Below are 21,655 nucleotides of genomic sequence, written 5' to 3' on the forward strand. Positions count from 1 at the left end.
TAACATGGTTGTTTAGGAAGTGATCTTATCGTCAGTCTGTATGAAACAAACATGTTTATAAGTCATTTGGTAACCGTGGTAAAAAAGAGCAGGTTAATAAGGACAGAACAACTGAATGAAGCATTGGGAGTTAGTGTCGGCAAAATGAAGATGGTTACAGGATTCTGGTGGTGAAGTAGAATGAGCAGGTGGATGATGAAAACCTTCAGAGTCCAGAGGTGATGGTGGTGAAATGGAGTGATACTTAAAGACCAGCACCCAGGGACTGATTGACTCCGGGAATACAGGCAGAGAGATCACAGGTCAGGTGTGGGGGTCAGAAATGTGACTGTAGAGGTTTCAACAGTGTGGGTGGAATAAATATAAGAGCAGAAATATCAGTCATTGAGTAATAAAGCAGAATGTGCCGTAACTGAACTACTTACTTACTTACTTACTAAAACTTCATTTAAAACTGCAGCATGTTGAGCTTGTGTCCTACACTGTGTCTTCAGTTCATTAAAGTGTGTGACATCCCACAGCAAAACCCCTGGAATGTTGTTGTAGAGGCCCTCTACATCTGATAGTAGTGACTCTGCTTATAATCTCTGTAAACTCATTCATTTGAATGAGCAAAAAATCCCTAAAACATGCAGAATATTAATAACAGTGAAGTTTATATGTGAAAGTATGTTAAGTAGCTGAAGAACAAAAACTCATCCGTACATTGAGCAGGTTTTAACATTCTGTGCTCCAGAGAAAGAAACGACTCAATCACCCAAAATTAAAAATATGAGCAAGTTTGACAAAGCTGATTAAAGTCACTTCAGGTAGTCTGATTCTGTTAAATGAAGGAGTGAGACCAAACACACGTTTCTTCATTACACTGTATGCAGCATCTGCCCCCTTTTCATCGGCTGTCTGTGAAATCAGTGGGTGTGATGGGTACAGGTTTGTGGCATTTTTGGCACTCCCTAGAGTCTATATGTTTCTATATATGTTTACCAACCTATCTTTCTCTATATAATAGAAATGTGTATCTAAGTCCCCTGAGGCTGAAGACCATATTTGGTATTGATAAAGAATAAAAGGATAAAAGTCCATCATGGTGGACTTCAGTGGTCCAAGAGGCTTTTTTAAAGTGACACTGAGCTGGACTGTGTCAGATTCAAAGTCAATGGGACTCAAGGTGTGAGCGGCAAAAATTGCATTTTCAGGTCTTGATTATTCTGTGTGTGTTCTGTGTGTGTGTGTGTGACATCAGCACCGTAGCGAGGATCCAGTTCCGCCTCCCAGATGGCTCGTCTTTCACCAACCAGTTCCCTGCACAGAGCAGACTGCAGGAGGCTCGGCTCTTTGCTGTTCAGGTCTGTGTCACCTTGCTCCTCCACACGTCTCGGATCTTCTGTTACATCATCTTTCCCACAAAGCCTTGATTCACCATCAGCAGACAGAAAGCTTCATGTTAAACACAGACCCTTTGCTCATAGAGCTGATCCCAGGTCACTAATCCTGCATCTGTCACATTCAGCCACGTTTTGTTGGGTGCATGATGGGACTTGCAGTTTGGTGCTCGGCCTCTGTGTATTTGATGAAGCTGGACAGTAGGCTGAAGGAAACATCTACAGCTGATCGTTGGCTCAGTGACATCACTGTAAACAGCATACTGGTGTCATGACAGGTGTTAGCACAGACACACACATAAACACAGAGACACAAACAGACGCACAACCACATATCCAGTTGTTAGACTCCTGCAGGTGTTTCAACCTTGTTGTGAAACCAGGTTCTAATCTGTGGTTTATTAGTTCAGAGATCATTGATTGTGACAACAGTTTATAAACAAATAATCTGATGTGATCATATATTGATACTTTGATTCCACACAAACCGGAGAATATTGAATTAGCAGCTCAGAGGAGAAACAGACATGAGTTACTGAGTTTCAACCAAACATGATGAAGCTGTGAAGAACCAATTTTGACTAAAACAATAGATATTGATTTTTGAATATTGCTCAAGTCAGGTCAATCGTATTTATCTCAGAGCTCAGTACATGTAGAGAAGAGCTACACTGTGTCTCCATCATATTATTACAGAGACCAACAGTCCTGCAAACACCTGGTGACAGTGGAGTAACAGTTAGAAACCTGGAACAGAATCAGGATCACGGTGGACCTGTTAGTTTCTCTGTAACAAAACAAAATGAACTGTGACTGATGGAACTGAATCCTTTGTCTGGTCTTCAGAGAGCTGTTTCATGATTATGATGATGATGATGATAATGATGATGATGAAAGACAGCTGTAGCTGATTCCATTTCATTCAGAGTCTCTGAATTCAGAGTCCCTGAATGAAGTGATGGTAGACTGAAGTCCAGCTGGTGTGACTCTAAGTCCATTCACGTTGAACCTCTGTTAAAGATTTTATGCTGGTCCTGTCTCAGGAAGTGGGAAACCGCTATGGGAACTTCTCCCTGGCAACCATGTTCCCTCGGCGAGAGTTCAACAGTGAAGACATGAACAAGACTCTGCAGGAGCTGGAACTGGCTCCAAGTGCTTCCATTGTGCTTTTGCCGGTGAGTAGACCAGAGTCCAGTCCACCTTCATGTGTTGAACCTGAATACAGATAGACCAGTACCTGCTCACATCAGTATTACTGGTTCTGTTCTCCCTCAGCGTTCAGGCAGGCCTGCTAACACAGTGGTCCAGTCCTCTGGGGGGGGTATCTGGGCCATTCTGGGCACACTCCTCTACCCTCTGCTGGCTGTGTGGAGGTTCCTCAGCTCCTTCCTATTTCCAGCCCCGCCTCCTCCTGGAGCAGCATCCCCAGGCCCCACCCAGCAGTCCAGCTCCTCCTACACCACCTCCTCCTCCTCCTCCTCCTCATCAGCTTCAGACAAGACAAAGAGGTGAGGAACAGTCACTGCTCCACCTTAGCCAGAGCACCACACAGCACAGGCCACACCTCCACCACTATCTCAACCAGACTACAACACCTACAACACAATGAGGGCTGTGTCGGACCGCACCTCCACCACCATCCACCTGACATCTATGACCCTGTTCACACCTGGTATTGATATCCATCTCAGGTGATCCGATCACATGTGGTCACTGGAGACACATTTTAATACCAGGTCCGACCATGACTTCACATGCTAGATCACAGTTAAAGGTGATAAGAGCAGCGATAATAGTAAAACTTTTTTTTCTTTCTGTCATCACTGGTCAACTCTATATCACTGAGCCAGTCCAGACCGGTCAAGACCAGACCAGAGCAGACCATTCCAGGACTCACGTGGACTGTTTCCCACTGACTTTGTGTTGAATTCTTTACACAGTCTGTAGCCTGTGTGTGATGGGAGCCTAAAAGCCTTAAAGCTAAATGCTAAAGAGTCATCTTGTAAAATACACACTTGTTCAGGTGGATCCAGTGGGGCTGTGTAGTCTCCCCCGGTGTGGTGCGACCAGAAGCTCATGTTGGCTGTAGAGTTTAGATTGATAATGTAGTGTGACAGTTAGTTGTAATAATATTGATCAGCTTGGTGTTCAGTCATGCTGCTGGTCTCTGGACTCACAGCTCAGGTCTACCTGTAGACTCCTGCACCAGGATCAGACTGTGTACATTAACTGACTGACTGTGTGTCCTCTCAGAGAAACACTCTCCAAGTCCACTGTGGAGAAGCGGCCCAAACACTTCAAGAAGGAGGGTAAAATCTGCAGGCTTAGGACTCAGGAGGACAGTGAGGATGACAACAACACCTGGAATGGGAACTCCACCCAGCAGATGTAGCGGCGTGAGAACACCCCCACCCCATCCCCCACTCCCCCCACCTTGTCGCTCCCCCGCTGTGAATTAGTTCTGACCAGTTGAAGGTTTCTGCTGCACTTAGAGCTGATCTTTAGTTTCCCCTGTCTTACTGTGCTCTGGGCCCCCACCTGCACCCCACCTGCAGGTTAGATCAATAATCATCAACAGTCTGGAGCTGAGTGTGTATGACTGTGTCCTGACATGGGCTCAGATTACAGCAGGTGACAGACTGTGAAGGCTCCACCAGCATCCTCTCATAGATGAGTGTCAGATACATCATCGACTTTATCAAATGAAGTTTGTTCCTTTTTCTTCTTATGATCAGAAACCAGATTCAGTGAAGAGCTGAAGATGCTGTAATCTGAGCCCAGCTTCATATGTCATGGACTTACTGCATTTTAGAAAATGTTAACTCTGACATGTGACTGGCTGATTGCCAGTGACTCATGTGGATTCTGATCCAACAGCAGAATGAAGACATTTTGTCTGAGATGTATAAAATATTTCATCAGCTTGCAGCTGCTGCAGAGGACTGTACACCACAAGGGTGTGTGTATACAGTGGTACACACACACACACACACACACACACACACACACACACACACACACACACATACACATACACACACACACACACACACACACACACACACACACACACACACACACACACAGACCTTAACATGCGTTTCTGCTCGATGACAGTGAGTGACTGCTGTAGTTCTCCTCTTCAATAATGAAAATTAAAGCACTCTGTTTTTCAGAAACCTTCTGAGCTTGTGTTGGTTGTTTGTTAACTTTTGTCACACGGTGAACACACACGGGTAACACACGGCGAACACACATGGTGAACACACAACCTCAGATTTTTTGTCTTCAATACTTGTGCCCTTATTTTGAAATAAAAGCAACATGATGATTGGCTGATCATATGACAATGTTATGATGTCATCACGAAGGAGACTTGACCATTGGAGCTGGACTGGTCCCCATGTTTACCTCCACACTAGCACTGTTTCATCAGCTCAGTCAGAATCCGCTTCACATTTGTTCCCAGTCGTCATAATACCACATATAGTTTATCATGTTCAGGTACTTTATTGTGAAAATGACAGGATGTGACTCGTCATTTTTCTGTTGGTTACCGTGTTGTGACAGAGGGCAGCACAGTGGAGGTTTGAGCTGCAGGACTTCACCAGTGTAGAACCAGCTGATCCGGTCTGTCAATCAGTAACAGTCAGATCAAGATAACTCGGTGAGTTCAAGACCTGAGAGTGAAGAATCAATGAGACACACCTTCATCAGACTTGCTGTCAGGAGGGGAGGGGTGGTGCTCTTCTCTATTTATCATCTTAGCGCATCATGAGTCCAGACTGAGAACAGATGCTGAGTCAGTTTAGACAGAGCTTTGCTCTTTACTTTCTTTATAATTTATGCATACCATAAACATTCACCATTTCCAAGGTGACCACAGTAACTTCCTGTAGATGCTTCCTGGACATCAGTGTTTGGAGTTGACATGACCATCACTCAGTTTGCTCCATACATTATGTGCAGGTTTGACTCCACATCGACTGAGTGTGACCTGAAGTTAGTGTTAAGTGTGGACCCCCTGGTTGTTTCCTTCAGGCCATCTCTGATGATGTTTGACTCAGCTGAACTCCGTACAGACGATGGACTGTGACCACGTCACTACATGGCGATACTCCACCTTTGCTTGGAGACGACAGTGATTATCTACACAACCACCCAATGTCACAGACCCAGTTTGAAGTTTCTGACAAATAGCTGGTGTAGTCGTGGTGAGCAGAGGACGGCCCCTGAGTCAGAGTTCACACTGACACTGAGTAAACTATGACCTCTGAAAGCACCGCGCAGACCAAGACCAGGCTGCAGGACGGAGGCCCCCATGGGTCACATGGTAGAAAAAAATGTTTAGATGAGAATCTGTAGGAACAGATTAATAAACAGTGTTTGAAAACCACGCAGAGCTGTGATGATACTGATGAATGTCAGTGTCAGTGGACACTCTCTGTGGTTGTTTCTGCGTTCTGAGGTGTCAGATGGTTTTACTACAGTGTTGTGGTAAACTCAGGTTAGCTTCAGCTAGCTTTAGCTGTGTTTAGTGGATGCATCCCATAATAACACAGTGGAGTTGCTCAGAATGTGTGCTGATAAAAGCATCTGGTTCATAGATGTGCACAGGTAAAGGGCCTGGGCCTGGAAACAAGGGGGACCTTCCTCTACATATGCTTTGTATACATTATCCTTGGACACAAAAAGTGAGGTTGCACCTGAACTAGAGAAGCTGTTTATTGTACCTGACTGACAAGGTAAGAGGGTATCACAACATGAACCCTCTGACAGCAGTCTGGACATGAAAGAAAAAATTAAAGTGAAAATGACACATAATAGTTTCAGATGAAATGTGGGAGGAAATCTGATGTTTAATATTTAGAGAATTTTGAGTCATTTTAAAGTATGACCTGAAAATCATGTATATTTCCATAGCTCTGATTCCATCAGTACAACTCTATCATTTTATTTTTACAGAAATACTGCTGTCAATCATATGAAGAGGGAAACTACTGTCAATGAAATGAGGCTTTTAATTTGCAACAGTGAATAGAAACAGGAGCAAAAAGTATCGATGATACATCTAGGATATGATTATTATACATCATTATATTCTTCCTATCCTGTACATGCTGCACCACTATAAACTCTCTTACTGTGTATATCATAAGCTGTGCGACATTACAGTACATTTCATGTGTAAGTCTTATAAGCAATGAAAAAGAATGCATAATTTTTGGACAAAGAACTGCAGTCATGTATAGAAGAGAATAATCATTAATGCCAGCAATGGATATTTGAAATGAAATATCACATGAGCTTTAAAATTATTTTTCTCTAGTTCAGATACAGCAGAGCTGTGTTTGCTGCAGTCGAGGTCCTCACTCTCCAGTGAACATGGGGTTGGACACGGTGGTGGTAGCATCCTGGAACAGTGGGTTGTCGGCCTGGGAACAGAAAAAAAACAATGATTTGTTTGTTTTCAACATTTCACATGTGTGGAACAAAGGAAAGACAAAACCACAGACAGTGTCTCAGGAGGTGTGTTCATCTCCACAGTGCAGAGAGACGACTGAACATCCTCTAATAAAACTGGAATTATGGTGACAGCAGTCTCAAATAATAGTGGCTTAAAGGCTGAACCAATTGTAATATAATACACAAATACAAAGAGTAACCTGAGAACAATATATATTTCCACAGCTCTGATTCCACCAGTACAACTCCAATTTCTCAATCACTCATTAATTCCAATAACTTGTGCCAGTGTGAAGCTACTGCCACTGAAACTAATAATCCTGCAGACTGAAGGAGCTGTGAGGCTTTTAATGTGCAACACTGTGCAAAACATGATATACTGTATATGATATATGATAGACTGCTGCTGAGTGGACACTACCTGAGAGCTGATGATAAACACTGGGGTGTTTCAAATGAATATATAGATGATAGATAGATAAAACAGCCTTTACTGTCTCCTCACTGACTGAATGTATCATGTCATCAGTACCTGCAGCTCCTCCAGTCAAATGAGTTTGTAATCATTTCATTACACAACATTTATCTTTATCACTAATATGTTCCAAATGAGCACAACATGAACTCAAATACTAAAGTACTAGATAAAGTAATAACCACTGCCTGGAGACCCTCATTGTTTCAATTAATGTTAGGTTGTACAATTCCTGATATGTCTATCAATTGATTAATAGCTCATGTGTTTCTAATGTTTCTCCTTCAGGATCTGTTCCAATTTAACTTTGAAGTCATTAGAGGATATAAATTTGGTTTTGCTCAAATCAACAGTTGGGAGCAAAATCCTTGGAGCAGATGTAGTGGTACAGTGTTGTCCAGAGGCACTGAATAGTCAGCAAGACAGCACGAGTGGAACTCTGGTTAACAGTCCTGAGCGGCTGCTGCACTGGCTGATGGAGACCAGCTGTGAGTGTGACTGTAGCTGTGGTTATGACTGTAGCTCTGGTAATGACTGTAGCTGTGGTTATGACTGTAACTCTGAGTGTGACTGTAGCTGTGAATAGGACTGTAGATGTGCGTGTGACTGTAGCTGTGGTTATATTGTAGCTGTGAGTGTGACTGTAGATGTGGTTATATTGTAGCTGTGGTTATGACTGTAGCTGTGGTTATGACTGTAGCTGTGAGTTTGACTGTAGATGTGGTTATATTGTAGATGTGGGTGTGACTGTAGCTGCGGTTGTGAATGTAGCTCTGATTGTGGCTGTAGCTGTGAGTGTGACTGTAGCTGTGGTTATGACTGTAGCTGTGTGTGACTGTAGCTGTGGTTATGACTGTAACTCTGAGTGTGACTGTAGCTGTGAGTAGGACTGTAGATGTGCATGTGACTGTAGCTGTGGTTATATTGTAGCTGTGAGCATGACTGTAGATGTGGGTGTGACTAGCTGTGGCTGTGAATGGGGCTCTGATTGTGACTGTAGCTGTGAGTGTGACTGTAGCTCTGGTAATGACTGTAGCCGTGAGTGTGACTGTAGATGTGAGTACATGTGGTTATATTGTAGCTGTGAGTGTTACTGTAGATGTGGGTGTGACTAGCTGCGGTTGTGAATGTAGCTCTGCTTGTGACTGTAGCTGTAGCTGTGGTTGTGAGTGTAGCTATGACTGTAGCTGTGGGTGTGACTGTAGCTGTGGTTGTGAGTGTAGCTCTGATTGTGACTGTAGCTGTGAGTGTGACTGTAGCTCTGGTAATGACTGTAGCCGTGAGTGTGACTGTAGATGTGAGTACATGTGGTTATATTGTAGCTGTGAGTGTTACTGTAGATGTGGGTGTGACTAGCTGCGGTTGTGAATGTAGCTCTGCTTGTGACTGTAGCTGTAGCTGTGGTTGTGAGTGTAGCTATGACTGTAGCTGTGGGTGTGACTGTAGCTGTGGTTGTGAGTGTAGCTCTGATTGTGACTGTAGCTGTGGGTGTGACTGTAGCTGTGGTTGTGAGTGTAGCTCTGATTGTGACTGTAGCTGTGGCTGTGATTGTAGCAGTGGTTGTAACTGTAGCTGTAACTGTAGTTGTGGTTGTGACTGTAACTATGACTGTAGCTGGGGTCGTGACTGTAGCTGTCGTTGTGACTGTAGCTGTGGTTGTGAATGTAGCTGTATGCATGTAGCTACAGTTGTGAACAAATCAACTCAATAAGTCAATGTAATCATTTGTGGTCATTTTTTTTTATCATGTGCAGTGATTTATTTAGTCTGAGCAGTTAACTTCATTTCTACATAAGTGCAGGATGAGCTCAGTGCTGAAATGCCTTTTAGACACATTACACAGATTTCAGAAGAGAGAAAACTGAACCTGTTCCCCGATGCACTCACATCACTGTGAGAGCTCCCAGAGGAGCTGGGTTTCAGAAGATGCTTCTTGTGGATCAGTATTGTCATGTCTACATTCAGTAACGTTTGCAGTGTTATTGTTCATGAAGTTAGCGGTGACTGCCATGGCAGCCCAGAGACCTGCTCCATGTCACCTGAGCCAGTTTAATTACTGGATTGTGCGCAGTGCAAGGCTCATTTAAATGACATCAGATGAGTAGGATGGAAGTTTGTTTTGGTGGGGGCGTGTTCTGATTGGTTGCTGTGTCAGCTTGTTATACTGTTGCATGACTTGGGAATGTAAAAGCAATTGACCTTTCTTTGTAAAATCTACATTAGACATAAAAAGATGTGAACCTTGGTCTCCAGCACCAGTCTACTCATGATGCTATATCAACAGCATGTCCTGCAATACAGCTCGCTGAACTGCTGCTGCACTGCAGGATGCTCTGTAACATAGCCTTTCATTCAAACCTGAATCACTACACTGAACCACAACAACAGAGGAGCTAAACAATATCATCATAAAGCTCCACTTCCTAAAATGTTTGTTAGTTCTAGTTTAGAGTTTTGTTAGCAGTAATAATGAATGAGAAAGTGTCTCACGTTTGCCCACTTGGATTTCTTCTTTTCACTTTCAAACTTCTTGAACTCTTTCAGGTCATTCATGTAGATCAGTAACTTGAAGAGCAACAGCAGCAGGATGCCAATGAGAGCCACACCCGCTACTGAGCCTGCGATGATCGCTACAACGCTGGGTGGTTCTGGACAGTCTGTAGGAGGAGTTAGAAATCACAAAGCTTTTACACACAAATGTGTTGGTCAGTCTGTCAGCCCAACAACTATTGGTTCAGATGTTAGCATGTGTGAAGATGGTAAACATGTACTGTGTCTCAACTCACATATACTTCCATTGTGACACTCAAATGTAGTACACTGTATACACAGTGCACTCACTAGTGTAGTGTGTGAATTCTGGGGTAGTGTTTTAAATCAAACACTGCCATTGTGAACTCACTGGAAATGATGATCACATTACGTGACTATGATTGTTGCCGCCCATTGACTGCTTTGCTCGCATGACTTGAAAATGATAGTTTTATTTTTCTGTGCCTCCTGTATCATGTGACATAGAAATTAAGACGGCATCAGCACAGATGAAGGCTGAGGTAGAAAAGTCTAAATAACCTCCTCTCTAACCATTTCTCGACCGTGATGGAAGATGTCATGAGGTCAAGGAAAGATGTGAAGGAGAGATCATCAGGACTTAGGAAAATAATCTGACTGCACTTCCACTATGATTTTTTTTCTTTAACTAACTTTATTTATAACACATGGATGATAAATCCTCCTTTCCTAACCACTAACACAAAACAGGACTGAAATGTTGATATAAGATAAAGATATAAAATATACATGTAGAGAAAGTTGAGCCATTAAAATAATAATTAAATAGAAATAAGGAACTGAGCAAGAGATCAGAATAAATAATATTCAGACATAAGTATATAGTTTGATGACATAAACACTTTTGACAGGAGGGGATTTAGTGAAACAACATGTCCTCTGCGAAAGGAGATAGGATATGAAGCATTGAAGCTCCTTTCCTCATCATTTAGCAAAGTGGAGCACCTGTGATCATGGCTGTTGCTCCGATACTTCAGCTCTTTTCACTCAGTTTCAACCTTCACCTGCTAGCAGACTAATATTTGTAAAGAGCAGAGCCACAGAAACATGCCCAGAGCAGTGTGTCAGCTGTGAAGAGTGTGTGTCAGCTGACCTCTCTGCTTCACTTGAGCCAGGAAGTTGTCCTCTCCGACCAGCTGCTCCAGCTTAAACGTGATCCAGCAGCCCTCAGAGTCCTTCAGATGGCACTCCTTGCTTGATATGCTGAATTGCTCCACCATCTGGTAATAAATGCTCTTGCTGCAAGCCATGCTACAGTTCTTTTTAAAGGGACCTGAGTCAAAAGCCAGGCATTCAATGCAGTTCCTGAAAACAAGATGAATAGAAACAGTTCATGACTGAAGATCTTAACATAAGTGACCAGACACCAGAGAGTCTTTTTGTTGTAATTTGTTGAACCAACCCTTTCATAATAATTTGAGAATTAATGTTGAGTCCTTACAGTTTGGTCTGGCATGAGTGAGGACACGAAAGACACTTCTGGCAGTGCGGGCGCTGGTATCCCTCCTTACACTCACAGCGGTTGCACTTACAGGCTCCTCTGCCGAAGCACACGGTGTTGTTGGTTGTGCGACAGCTCTCCACAGTCACCTTGCACTGACAGGCTGAGCCCTCGTAGCCAGGTTGACATTCACAGGTGCCACAGTTGCACTTACCTTTTCCTGCAGGTTGAGAAGAACAGAGAGGGGAGATACCTGCCTTTAAATACATGCCTGTGCATCCTGGTACATACCTGCTGTGTTTCCACCTCCTCCAGGTCACAGATCAATTCTTTGAACTCTGTCTCTATCCATAAACCTTCGACTCATTGTCTATGAAAAGCAGCAAACCCCTCACAAGAGGCTCAGGGGTGTGGGAGACAGTGGTCACTTTGAAAGGAATCATCTGTGACCTGGAAGGAGCTTAAAAACCCATCACACCTGAAACCTGTAATATATTTCTAGTATATGAATTATATCATGACAAACGCACCTGCACAGATCTGTATCGGCCAAAACACACCTGTTGTGCCCCTGGTGGCTGAGTGAGGGAGATTCCTGGTGACTGACTGACTGATTATTATTGGATATGAGCTGACATGTATTAGTGACGGTGCACATTTCAGGCAGTAAGGAAGAGGAGATGTTATGACGAAATGTTGGAGGTTATTTGGAAACAGTGTCTCCACCAGAGAGAGCTGAGACTTCATCCTGGTCACAACTCTTTAACATGTAAGGTTCCTAATCAAAATGTTTGTTTATGTCATGTATTTGTGTTAAGACAAATACTGGGGCTGTCCTGGTTGCCTTGGGGTGTCGAGTCAGTAAGTGTGTAATGATTCTGACAGCAGGACTGAAACTTTGATAGAAACATCCATAATCTTGTATCACATTCAGGGATCACATTAAATGAATGTTTTCTGTCACTGACAAACTTTTTTAACAATGACAGAAAAATCTGAAGCCGTCCATCATTTTAACGGAACACTGAGGCCACCGGGTAGACCACCTGCAGTCTGAGGCAAAGATGAGTAACCTGATGACAGGCACCTCTGCAGCAGTCTGGCTCGATGTGTGTGATTACACTCAAGCAGACACCCAGACTAAGTCCATGGAGGAGGGTTGATTTTTGGCTGGGCTGCAGCAGGTCAGTTCACTTCAATTTAATGTATTGTAAATGGTTTATTCATATTTTAATAGCAATAGTCTAATTCTGTGAATTGTATGTTTCATATTTGCCTTTAGGCTCAATGGCTGCAGTGATTTAGTTTCCTTCAATGTCAAAAAATTATTCATCTGCTCCTGTTGACATGGTCTACTCATCATTTCTCTCCACACCCTTATAAATGCATCACCCGAATTAAATGTTGTTAAATAGGATATGTCTCTTTATCATTTAAAAACATTTTAATTTAAATGACCAGTAATAAAAGATTATGGTGACATTTTTGCAGCACTGTCTGAAAAAATGGATTTGTTGAATCGTTACACCCCTGCTCACCAGGGACTCCTCTACAACCAGAAACAAATATGAGACCTCTTCCCTTCAGCTAGCAACCATGAATTTGAACAAGGTTTCAAAATATAAAAGATGTGTTTCTGAGGTAGAAAATTAATTCAACCCATATTTCATGTGTTTTGGTGAGAAATATTTGTATCACTTAAATGTTGATGTAAAAAAGACTTTACAATGCAGATAATTAGCAAATGACTGAAACTCTACCTCCACACAGTTTATTCTGGAACTTCTCACAGTGTTCATCATCACACTCGCAGAAGTCACCATGGTAACTGGTTCCACTCTCTGTCCTGTGGCACTGGCACCTGCCACACACACAGTCTCCTCGACCCTCACACTCGGTGCCATTCTGCCTCTGACAGGATGCCCGGAGGGAGCGCTCGTCTTTGTCGCCAATGGCACACTCGCATAACTGACCAACGAAGCCTTCCTTGCAGCTGAATGAGGACAGGTTAGAGAGGGCCATTAAACCTACAATTTGTAAAAGAGTGAAGAGCATCCCTCCCTCTACAAGAGACATTTCCTAATTTTCTTATATGTCACCTTCTTCATTTTTTCAGTAATCTTAAAAAATCTGGCTAGCTTCCCCTGCTTCCAGTCTCTGTGCAAAGCTAGGCTAACTACTTCCTGACTCCAGGTGCATAAATGAAGAAATGAGACTGATACCAGTAAAGAAAACAAAGAAAACAAATAAAGCATATTTACCAAAATGCTGAAATCACACTTCACACATTTGTTTACATTTATTTTGCAAGTTTACATTTGCTTTGGTTTGTTGGTTCATTGGTTTGTTGGTTTTCTTGTATTGACGGTTTGATGGTTTGTTGTTTCATTGGTTTGTTTGTTTGCTGGTTCGTTGGTTTGTTGGTTCGTTGTTTTGTCTGTTCATTGGTTTGTCGGTTTTCTTGGTTCGTTGGTTTATTGATTCATTGGTTCATTGGTTTGTTGGTTCATTGGTTTTCTTGGTTGGTAGTTTGATGGTTTGTTGGTTAATTGGTTTGTCGTTTCATCGGTTTTCTGGTTTCCTTGGTTTGTTGGTTCATTGGTTTGTTTGTTTGTTGTTTCCTTGGTTTGTTGTTTTGTCATTTCGTCAGTTTGTTGGATGGTTGGTTCATTGATTTTCTTGGTTGATGGTTTGTTGATTTGTTTGTTCATTGGTTTGTCAGTTCATTGGTTTGTCAGGTCATTGGTTTGTTTGTTCGTTGGTTTGTTGGTTTGTCAGTTCACTGGTTTGTTCATTTGTCTGTGGTTGGTTTGTTGGTTCATTGGTTTTCTTGGTTTGTTGGTTTATCGGTTCGTTGGTATATGGGTTTATTGATTTGTTGGTTTGTTGGTTCATTTATTTGTTGGTTTATCAGTTCATTGGTTTGTCAGTTCACTGGTTTATTCATTAGTTCATTGGTTGGTTTGTCAGTTCATTGGTTTGTTGGTTAGTTGGTTTCTTGGTATATGGTTTGTTGGTTCATTGGTTTGTTTGTTTCTTGGTTGATGGTTTGTTGGTTCATTGGTTTGTTTGTTTCTTGCTTCGTTGGTTTGTCAGTTCATTGGTTTGTCAGTTCAATGGTTTGTTGGTGTGTTGGTTTTCTTGTTTTGTCAGTTCATTGGTTTATTGGTTTGTTGGTTTGTCAATTATTTGGTTTGTTTGTTTGTTGGTTCATTGGTTTGTTAGTTCAATGGTTTGTTGGTTTGTTGGTTTTCTTGGTTTGTTGGTTTGTCAGTTCATTGGTTTGTTAGGTCATTGGTTTGTCAGTTCAATGGTTTGTTGGTGTGTTGGTTTTTTGGTTCATTTGTTTTCTTGGTTCATAGTTTGATGGTTTGTTTGTTTGTCAGTTCATTGGTTTCTTTGTCTGTTGGTTCATTGGTTCGTTGGTTTTCTTGGTTGATGGTTTGTTGGTTCCTTGGTTCATTGATTTGTTGGCTTTCTTGGTCGATGGTTTGTTGATTCATTGGTTTGTTGGTTCATTGGTTTGTCAGTCCATTGGTTTGTCAGTTCAATGGTTTGTTGGTGTGTTGGTTTTCTTGTTTTGTCAGTTCATTGGTTTATTGGTTTGTTGGTTCATTTGTTTGTTGGTTTGTCAATTATTTGGTTTGTTTGTTTGTTGGTTCATTGGTTTGTTAGTTCAATGGTTTGTTGGTTTGTTGGTTTTCTTGGTTTGTTGGTTTGTCAATTATTTGGTTTGTTTGTTTGTTGGTTCATTGGTTTGTTAGTTCAATGGTTTGTTGGTTTGTTGGTTTTCTTGGTTTGTTGGTTTGTCAATTCATTGGTTTCTTTGTTCGTTGGTTTGTCAGTTCATTGGTTTCTTTGTTCATTGGTTTCTATGTTTGTTGGTTTATTGGCTCATTGGTTTGTTGGTTCATTAATTTTCTTGGTTGATAGTTTGATGGTCTGTTGGTTCATTGGTTTGTCAGTTCATTGGTTTGTTGGTTTGTTAGTTTGTTGGTTTGTTGGTTCACTGGTTTGTTGGTTCATCGGTTTTCTGGTTTTCTTGGTTTGCTGGTTCATTGGTTTGTTTGTTGGTTTGTTGTTTTGTTGGTTCATTGTTTTGTCGGTTTTTTGTTTTGTTGGTTTGTCAGTTTGTTGGTTCATTGGTTCATTGGTTTGTTTGTGCGTTGGTTTGTTGGTTTATCAGTTCATTGAATTATTCGTTCATTAGTTTGTCAGTTCATTGGTTTGTTTGTTCATTGGTTTGTTAGTTCATTGGTTTGTCAGTTCACTGGTTTGTTGGTTTGTCTGTGGTTGGTTCCTTGGTTTGTTGGTTGATGGTTTGTTGGTTCATTGGTTGGTCAGTCCATTGGTTTGTTAGTTCATTGATTTGTTGGTTCATTTATTTGTTGTTTTATCAGTTCATTGATTTGTTTGTTCGTTGGTTTGTCAGTTCATTGGTTTTCTTGGTTTGTTGGTTTATTAGTTTGTTGGTTCATTTGTTTGTTGGTTTGTCAGTTCATTGGTTTGTTTGTCCGTTGGTTTGTCAGTTCATTGGTTTGTTTGTTCATTGGTTTCTTTGTTGGTTCATTGGTTTTCTTGGTTCATAGGTTTATTGGTTTTCTTGGTTTATTGGTTTGTCGGTTTGTTGGTTTATTGGTTTGTTGTCACACTCTGTCCTGCCACATAAGGTCATGTTCTTTTATTTTCAATATTCATGTTTCCTGTTTTATTTTGGTCATTTACCTCGTCCTGTTTCAGATCTACTTCCTGTCAATGTTCCACCTGTGTGATTGCCTCCCCCGCCCTAATGTGTTGCACCTATGTCTCATTGTCTTCCCTCTCCTAGTGTATTTAGTCTGTGTCTTCCCTTCCTTCTGTGCCAGATCTTCTTTGCCTTAGTGTGAGAGTTCCAGCCTTTTCAGATAGTGTTCCTAATGTGCTTCAACCTTTGTTTTTGTTTATTATCTACCTTTTGCCTGCCGATTTGGATACCTTTACCTGTTTGACTGATTATCTTTGTACCGACCTGTGACTGATTAAAACCCTTGAACTTGTTCCTGCCTGCAGTCTGCTTTGTGGGTCCATTATTAGTTTGTGCCTGATAACAAGATCTGGCCATACTATGGACTCTGCAGACCTGGAAACACTTTGCAAAGCTCTGCAAGCCCAAGGACAGAGAACACATTTCCAGGAGGAGCAGTTCTCAGACATGAAATGAGAGAGATGGCTGAGCAGCAAGGGAATCTTTTGTCTGCTTTTGGTTTTGAGCAAATGCAGAGGCTCCAAACACTTTCTGTTTCCAGTGACCTCTGTCTAAACCAGAGCATTTCTCCGGTGACTCAGGTGACTGCAGAGCATTCCTTAAGCAGTGTGAGTTACATTTTGAATTTCAAGCTTCCTCATTTCCCATTGATCGTTCCAAGATTGCCTACATTATTTCCCACCTGTCTGGTAGAGCTGAGGCTTGGGCCACAGCTGAATGGAACAGGAGATCAGCAATCTGTAATTCACTGCAACAGTTCATAAAGACTTTCTTCCAGATTTTCCAAGTGACGTCACCAGGTCGGGAAGTGCCAGGTCCCTCATTGCTGTGATGTGTTACTGATTATGCCATTGTGTTTCGTAGTTTGGCAGCTGAAAGTAGCTGGAATGAATCTGCCCTGTCCGATGCTTTCCTCAATAGATTATCAGATACTGTAAAAAAACCATCTGGCCCCCCTGGACCTGCCCACTGAACTCCACCCCCTAATTGCTTTAGCCTCCAAAATTGATAAAAAGACTATTTGAACGTGAAAAGGCTTGTTGCTTTCCCAGTGGAAACAACAATCAGGTAGTATCTGTCTCCTGGGGACTCTCCTCTCTCTACATCCTCTGAGGAACCCACGCAGATTGGGAGAACAAGGATTTCCCCTGAGGAGATCAACAACGCATGGATGAAGGCAGTTAGGAGGCATCTACTGCGCTCAGCTTGGACATTCCCTAATCAGCTGTCCAGTGAAGACGAAGGGCGCATCTGGGAATCAGAGCAAACTGATGAGCAGAACATCATTGAACTCGGTCAGCCTGTTTGCTTCCCATGGTGTCTCTTACATCCTCCTCTCTATCTCAAAGCCACCCAGTCCTTGTGGATTCCGGAGCTGATCCTAACTTCATGGATTACAAGTTGGCTAGAGAATTAAAGCTGCCCTCTCTGCCTCTGCCTAAGCCCATTGATGCCAGCACTCTGGATGTCGCTTACTCTGTAAAGTCATTTACCACACACCTCCAGTTATACTCACCTTCACTGACTCTCACGCAGAAGAGCTCTGTTTTCATCTTTATCAGGCCCCCCTACATTCCCTGATTCTGAGTTATCCTTGGCTCATTGACCATAACCCACACATAGACTGGTCCACAGGCAAAGTCAAGGTTTGGGGAGCAGATTGCAAACATCGCTGTTTCCCTGATAAGATCAGACTCTGTGTTACCTGCTACTTCCCCTATTGAGCCAGTTTCTCCTGCTAACTCCGCTCATGTTATAGGTTCCCCTGAACCTCCTGCCTCTGAGGCTGACTTCCCAGATCTCTCCAATGTGCACTACTGTTACATGGATCTTAAGGAGGTTTTCAACCAGTCCAAGGCCACCTCCCTTCTTCCTCAATGCCCATATGACTGTGTCATAGATTTGCTGCGTGGCACTTCTCCCAAAGGGAGTCTGTGCTTCCTTTCTGGCCCCGAGACGCAAGCAATGAAAGATTATATCGACTCAGCATTGGCAGCAGGAATCAACTGCCCATCCTCCTCCCCAGCTGATGCTGGTTTCTTCTTTGTGCACAAGAAAGACAAGACCCTAAGACCCTGCATTGACTACAGAGGCCTTAATGACTACAGAGGCCTTGATGACATCACCATTTAAAATCAGGTACCCCCTCCCTTTAATTTCCTCTGGCTTCAAACTTTTGAAGGGTTGTAAGGTATTCAAAAATCTCTACGTAATGCCTATCACCTAGTTAGGATAAAGGAGGGGGATGAATGGAAGCCCGCATTTAACACTCCTAGTGGTCACTGTGAGTACCTTGTCATGCCATTTGGACTATGCTCCAGCTGTGTTCAAGGTTCTAGTGAATTATGTACACATTAGACAGGTCCTGCAACACATTAGACAGGTCCTGCAACACATTAGACAGGTCCTGCAAGGGCTCTTGAACCAACAGCTGTACATCAAGGCAGAGAAATGTGAGTTCCATGTCTCCACAGTTTCATTCCTGGGATTTATTGTTGCTGTGACGATGGATCCAGAGGATGGATCCAGAGAAGGTTAGCGCTGTCACTAACTGGCTGACCCCTTCCAACAGGAAGGAGGTCCAATGCGTCCTGGGGTTTGCAAACTTTTATATAAAGTTCATTAATCATTTCAGTTCCATTTCTGCCCCTTTGCTGGCTTAAACATCCTCCAAGTCTCAGTTCTCCTGGAGTCCACAGGCTGAGACTGCTTCCCAGAAGCTGAAACTTGCCAGACCCCTCTCGCCAGTTTGTGGTGGAGGTTGATGCCTCAGATCTTCGGATTAGAACCATCTTGGCCCGGAGGTCAGTAAAAGACAATAAATTACATCCCTGCACCTTTCTGTCCAGAAAAATGTCCCCTGCTGAGAGAAATTATGATGTTGGCAATCATGAGTTGTTGGCCATCAAGGTTGCTCTAGAGGAGTGGAGACACTGACTAGGGGGGGTGAAGCAACCTTTTTTGGTGTGGACGGATCATAAGAATCTGTAGTACCTGAGGTCAGCTAAGGGACGGAACGCCAGACAGGCCAGGTGGAAACTATTCTTTGATAGATTCAACTTTAATCTCTCCTATCATCTTGGTTCTAAAAATGTTGAGCGTGATGCTTTATCAAGACTGTTTTCCTCTGATTCTGAACCAAAGGTCAGCACTCCCATTCTATCCCCATTGAGTTTTGTTGGAGCTGTTACCTGGGAAATTGAACATAAAGTGCAGGACGCTAATCAGGGTTATCAGGTTCTGGAAGCTGTTTGTTCCCCCTGATCCTCACTCTCAGATCATTCACTGGGCCCACGCATCTCTCTTGTCCTGTCATCCTGACATCCAGCTGAACCCTCTTTGTGATTCGGCAGACGTTTTGGGGCCATCAAATAGGAAGGAGGTGACTAAGTACGTGGCTGCCTGTCCTGCGTGATCCAGGAACAAGTCTTCCTGGAAACCCGTCTGTGCGCTCCCTGCCTGTGCCACAATAGCTTTCCAAACATGGCCAAGAGCGATATCCCAATCACAGGTCAAAGGTCCAGAAGCATTGTTATGCAACAGAGATGGCCCGGTTTCCAGATCATATTCTCCAGATATAAAGGAAACATGTTTGTTTGGTACAAGACCAACAAAAATCACACCATCATCATTTTATATTTTTTTAGTGAAAATAAAAAATCACCACTCACTGAAATCATGACTCATATCACAATATCTGACGAATTAATTACAGTATGTTTTTTTTGCAAATCGTTCAGCCCTACTTTCTATTGGCCACCATGATTGATTTCCCCTATTGTTGAGGTTCTCTGACATAGTTGATCTGCAGCAGTAAACAGCGGAGACACTTTTCCTGAGAGAATTAAAACAAGTGCAACTGGTTGACCAGATGTTGCTCCTGTGCATCATAGGACACTTTACATAAGCTGAACCTTTCTCAGCTTCTCCAGGTCATACCCCTGGTAAGGAACGCGGATTTGTCCAAAATGTCTATTTTGACGTCTGCCTTAAGATGTTAAATTTCCATGTCTTGAGAAGACAGAAAATGCTGTGTTGACACGCCAATTTTGAACATCTTAAGGCATTTAAATTTGGGTGCTACCACTTCATCAATTTCTGAGGGGAAACCCTACATAGACCTCATCATTTCAAGAGATCAAGAGAAGAAACAATTCCCCATTCAACCTTTGAATTGAGGTTAGGAATGTTAATAATAATATTTAATAATATTCCTAACCTCATTATTAGTATTTTTTATAGGCTACTACTTGTTGAGAAAAATGTAACTTCAGTATCATAATTGACATATTTGTTTGCTGTTGACAGAGACAGGTTTACTCTCAGGTCATTTTACTGGTCTGAACAGCCGACATGTTCCCAGTGGAGACAGAGCTTCTTAGAGGAAGCTAGAATAAGAATTTATTTTAGATGCACATGCAGTATAAGGCCACCAAATACCCATTGACGCATGAATACAACCAACAAATACTGTTTTATGAAATGACTATCTTGTGGTGCACTGACAGGCAGGCAGGCAGTAAATCTTACCTGCAAATACCACAGTTGACTCTTCCCTTCCCTGAGCAGTGTTTGTGTTCTTGGTCAGTGGGGTTCATACATTCACACTCACACTCTGTAGATAAGCTCACTGTCAGTGTGTCCTTTATGCCCAGGGGTCTGATAGTGAAAGATGTGTCCTTCTCCAAACATGAGATTGCGGTCACGGTGACATTAAAAGAGATCTGGAGAGGGCAGTTGGGGTTGAGGAGTCAGACACAGGTTTCATACAATTTTACATTTTTACATTCTACACAAAAAACTAAACATTTTCATCCAAAGATCAAACTGAGATATTCACATCCGGTCTTGTGTTAACATTCAGTGCACTGGACTTCCTCCTGACACTGAGGTCTGACAGTCAGCTGGATCCTCTCGTCCAGTGACCGGCCTTATCTTTCCACAGGAGACGCACAACCTATAGTCCCTTTTAAAAAAAAGTGAGGACCACCACCATGGTCTGCACAGACAGTTTCTTTAACTGCCTCACAACATTGAAGAGACATGTGGACCAAGACAACCCAACCATCTCCAGACTCCAGCTTCCCCCTCCCTGCCACTTGGACAAAACCTCCAGCTGGAAGCCAAGGTGCATCTCTGCTTGTGGCAGATGTTGCTGTTCTGCTGCTGTCAGATTTGTCCATTTGGGCCCGTCAGAAAGGACCAATTCACCTTGGGGGTGAGTTACTACCTAAAGTGATAGTGTTTAAGTATGTTGGGGTCTTCTTTCTGACTCTCGGTAAGAGGCAAAAACACCTCCAGAGTGATGCTGCTTCAGCATTAAAGCTGTTGTACAGGACTGTTGTGAAAAAGCGGCAGCTGAGCCTCTAAAGTCTTGATTTACCTGTCCATCTACTTTCCAAGTCTCACTCACAGTCATGAGCCTTGAGAAGGGACTGAAAGAATGAGGTTTCCAGCTGAAGTGGGTGAAATGAGTTTCCCTCACATGGCTGACAGGGGGAGGAGCTAAGACACCATCTCTTTGGAAGAGCTGGAGGAGGGGGCTAGGGAGAGGGATGTCTGGGCTAGCTTAGTCT

General features: G+C 42.7%; 2 protein-coding genes across 4 annotated transcripts in view; one reads left to right on the forward strand and one right to left on the reverse strand.

Annotated features, from left to right (window-relative positions):
* The window catches only part of ubxn4 (UBX domain protein 4), a 19,539-nt gene extending 15,181 nt beyond the window's left edge, over positions 1–4,358 (forward strand). The window contains exons 10-13 of the mRNA XM_022753911.1: positions 1,244–1,346; positions 2,426–2,557; positions 2,658–2,890; positions 3,636–4,358. Coding sequence (XP_022609632.1) covers positions 1,244–1,346; positions 2,426–2,557; positions 2,658–2,890; positions 3,636–3,774 — 607 coding nt within the window. The 3' untranslated portion in view covers positions 3,775–4,358. The remainder of the gene's footprint in view (positions 1–1,243; positions 1,347–2,425; positions 2,558–2,657; positions 2,891–3,635) is intronic.
* Positions 4,359–6,089: 1,731 nt separating this feature from the next.
* LOC111228090 (integrin beta-2-like) overlaps positions 6,090–21,655 on the reverse strand; it is a 32,869-nt gene continuing 17,303 nt past the window's right edge. For all 3 annotated transcript variants that reach the window (XM_022753896.1, XM_022753895.1, XM_022753894.1), the window contains exons 11-16: positions 20,610–20,803; positions 13,096–13,328; positions 11,336–11,555; positions 10,988–11,199; positions 9,814–9,980; positions 6,090–6,817 (exon numbers count right to left, since the gene is read on the reverse strand). In XM_022753896.1, coding sequence (XP_022609617.1) covers positions 6,752–6,817; positions 9,814–9,980; positions 10,988–11,199; positions 11,336–11,555; positions 13,096–13,328; positions 20,610–20,803 — 1,092 coding nt within the window. In that variant the 3' untranslated portion in view covers positions 6,090–6,751. The remainder of the gene's footprint in view (positions 6,818–9,813; positions 9,981–10,987; positions 11,200–11,335; positions 11,556–13,095; positions 13,329–20,609; positions 20,804–21,655) is intronic.

Source organism: Seriola dumerili, unplaced genomic scaffold, assembly GCF_002260705.1.
Source record: "Seriola dumerili isolate Sdu_G_001 unplaced genomic scaffold, Sdu_1.0 BDQW01000200.1, whole genome shotgun sequence".
Classification (NCBI taxonomy): domain Eukaryota; kingdom Metazoa; phylum Chordata; class Actinopteri; order Carangiformes; family Carangidae; genus Seriola; species Seriola dumerili.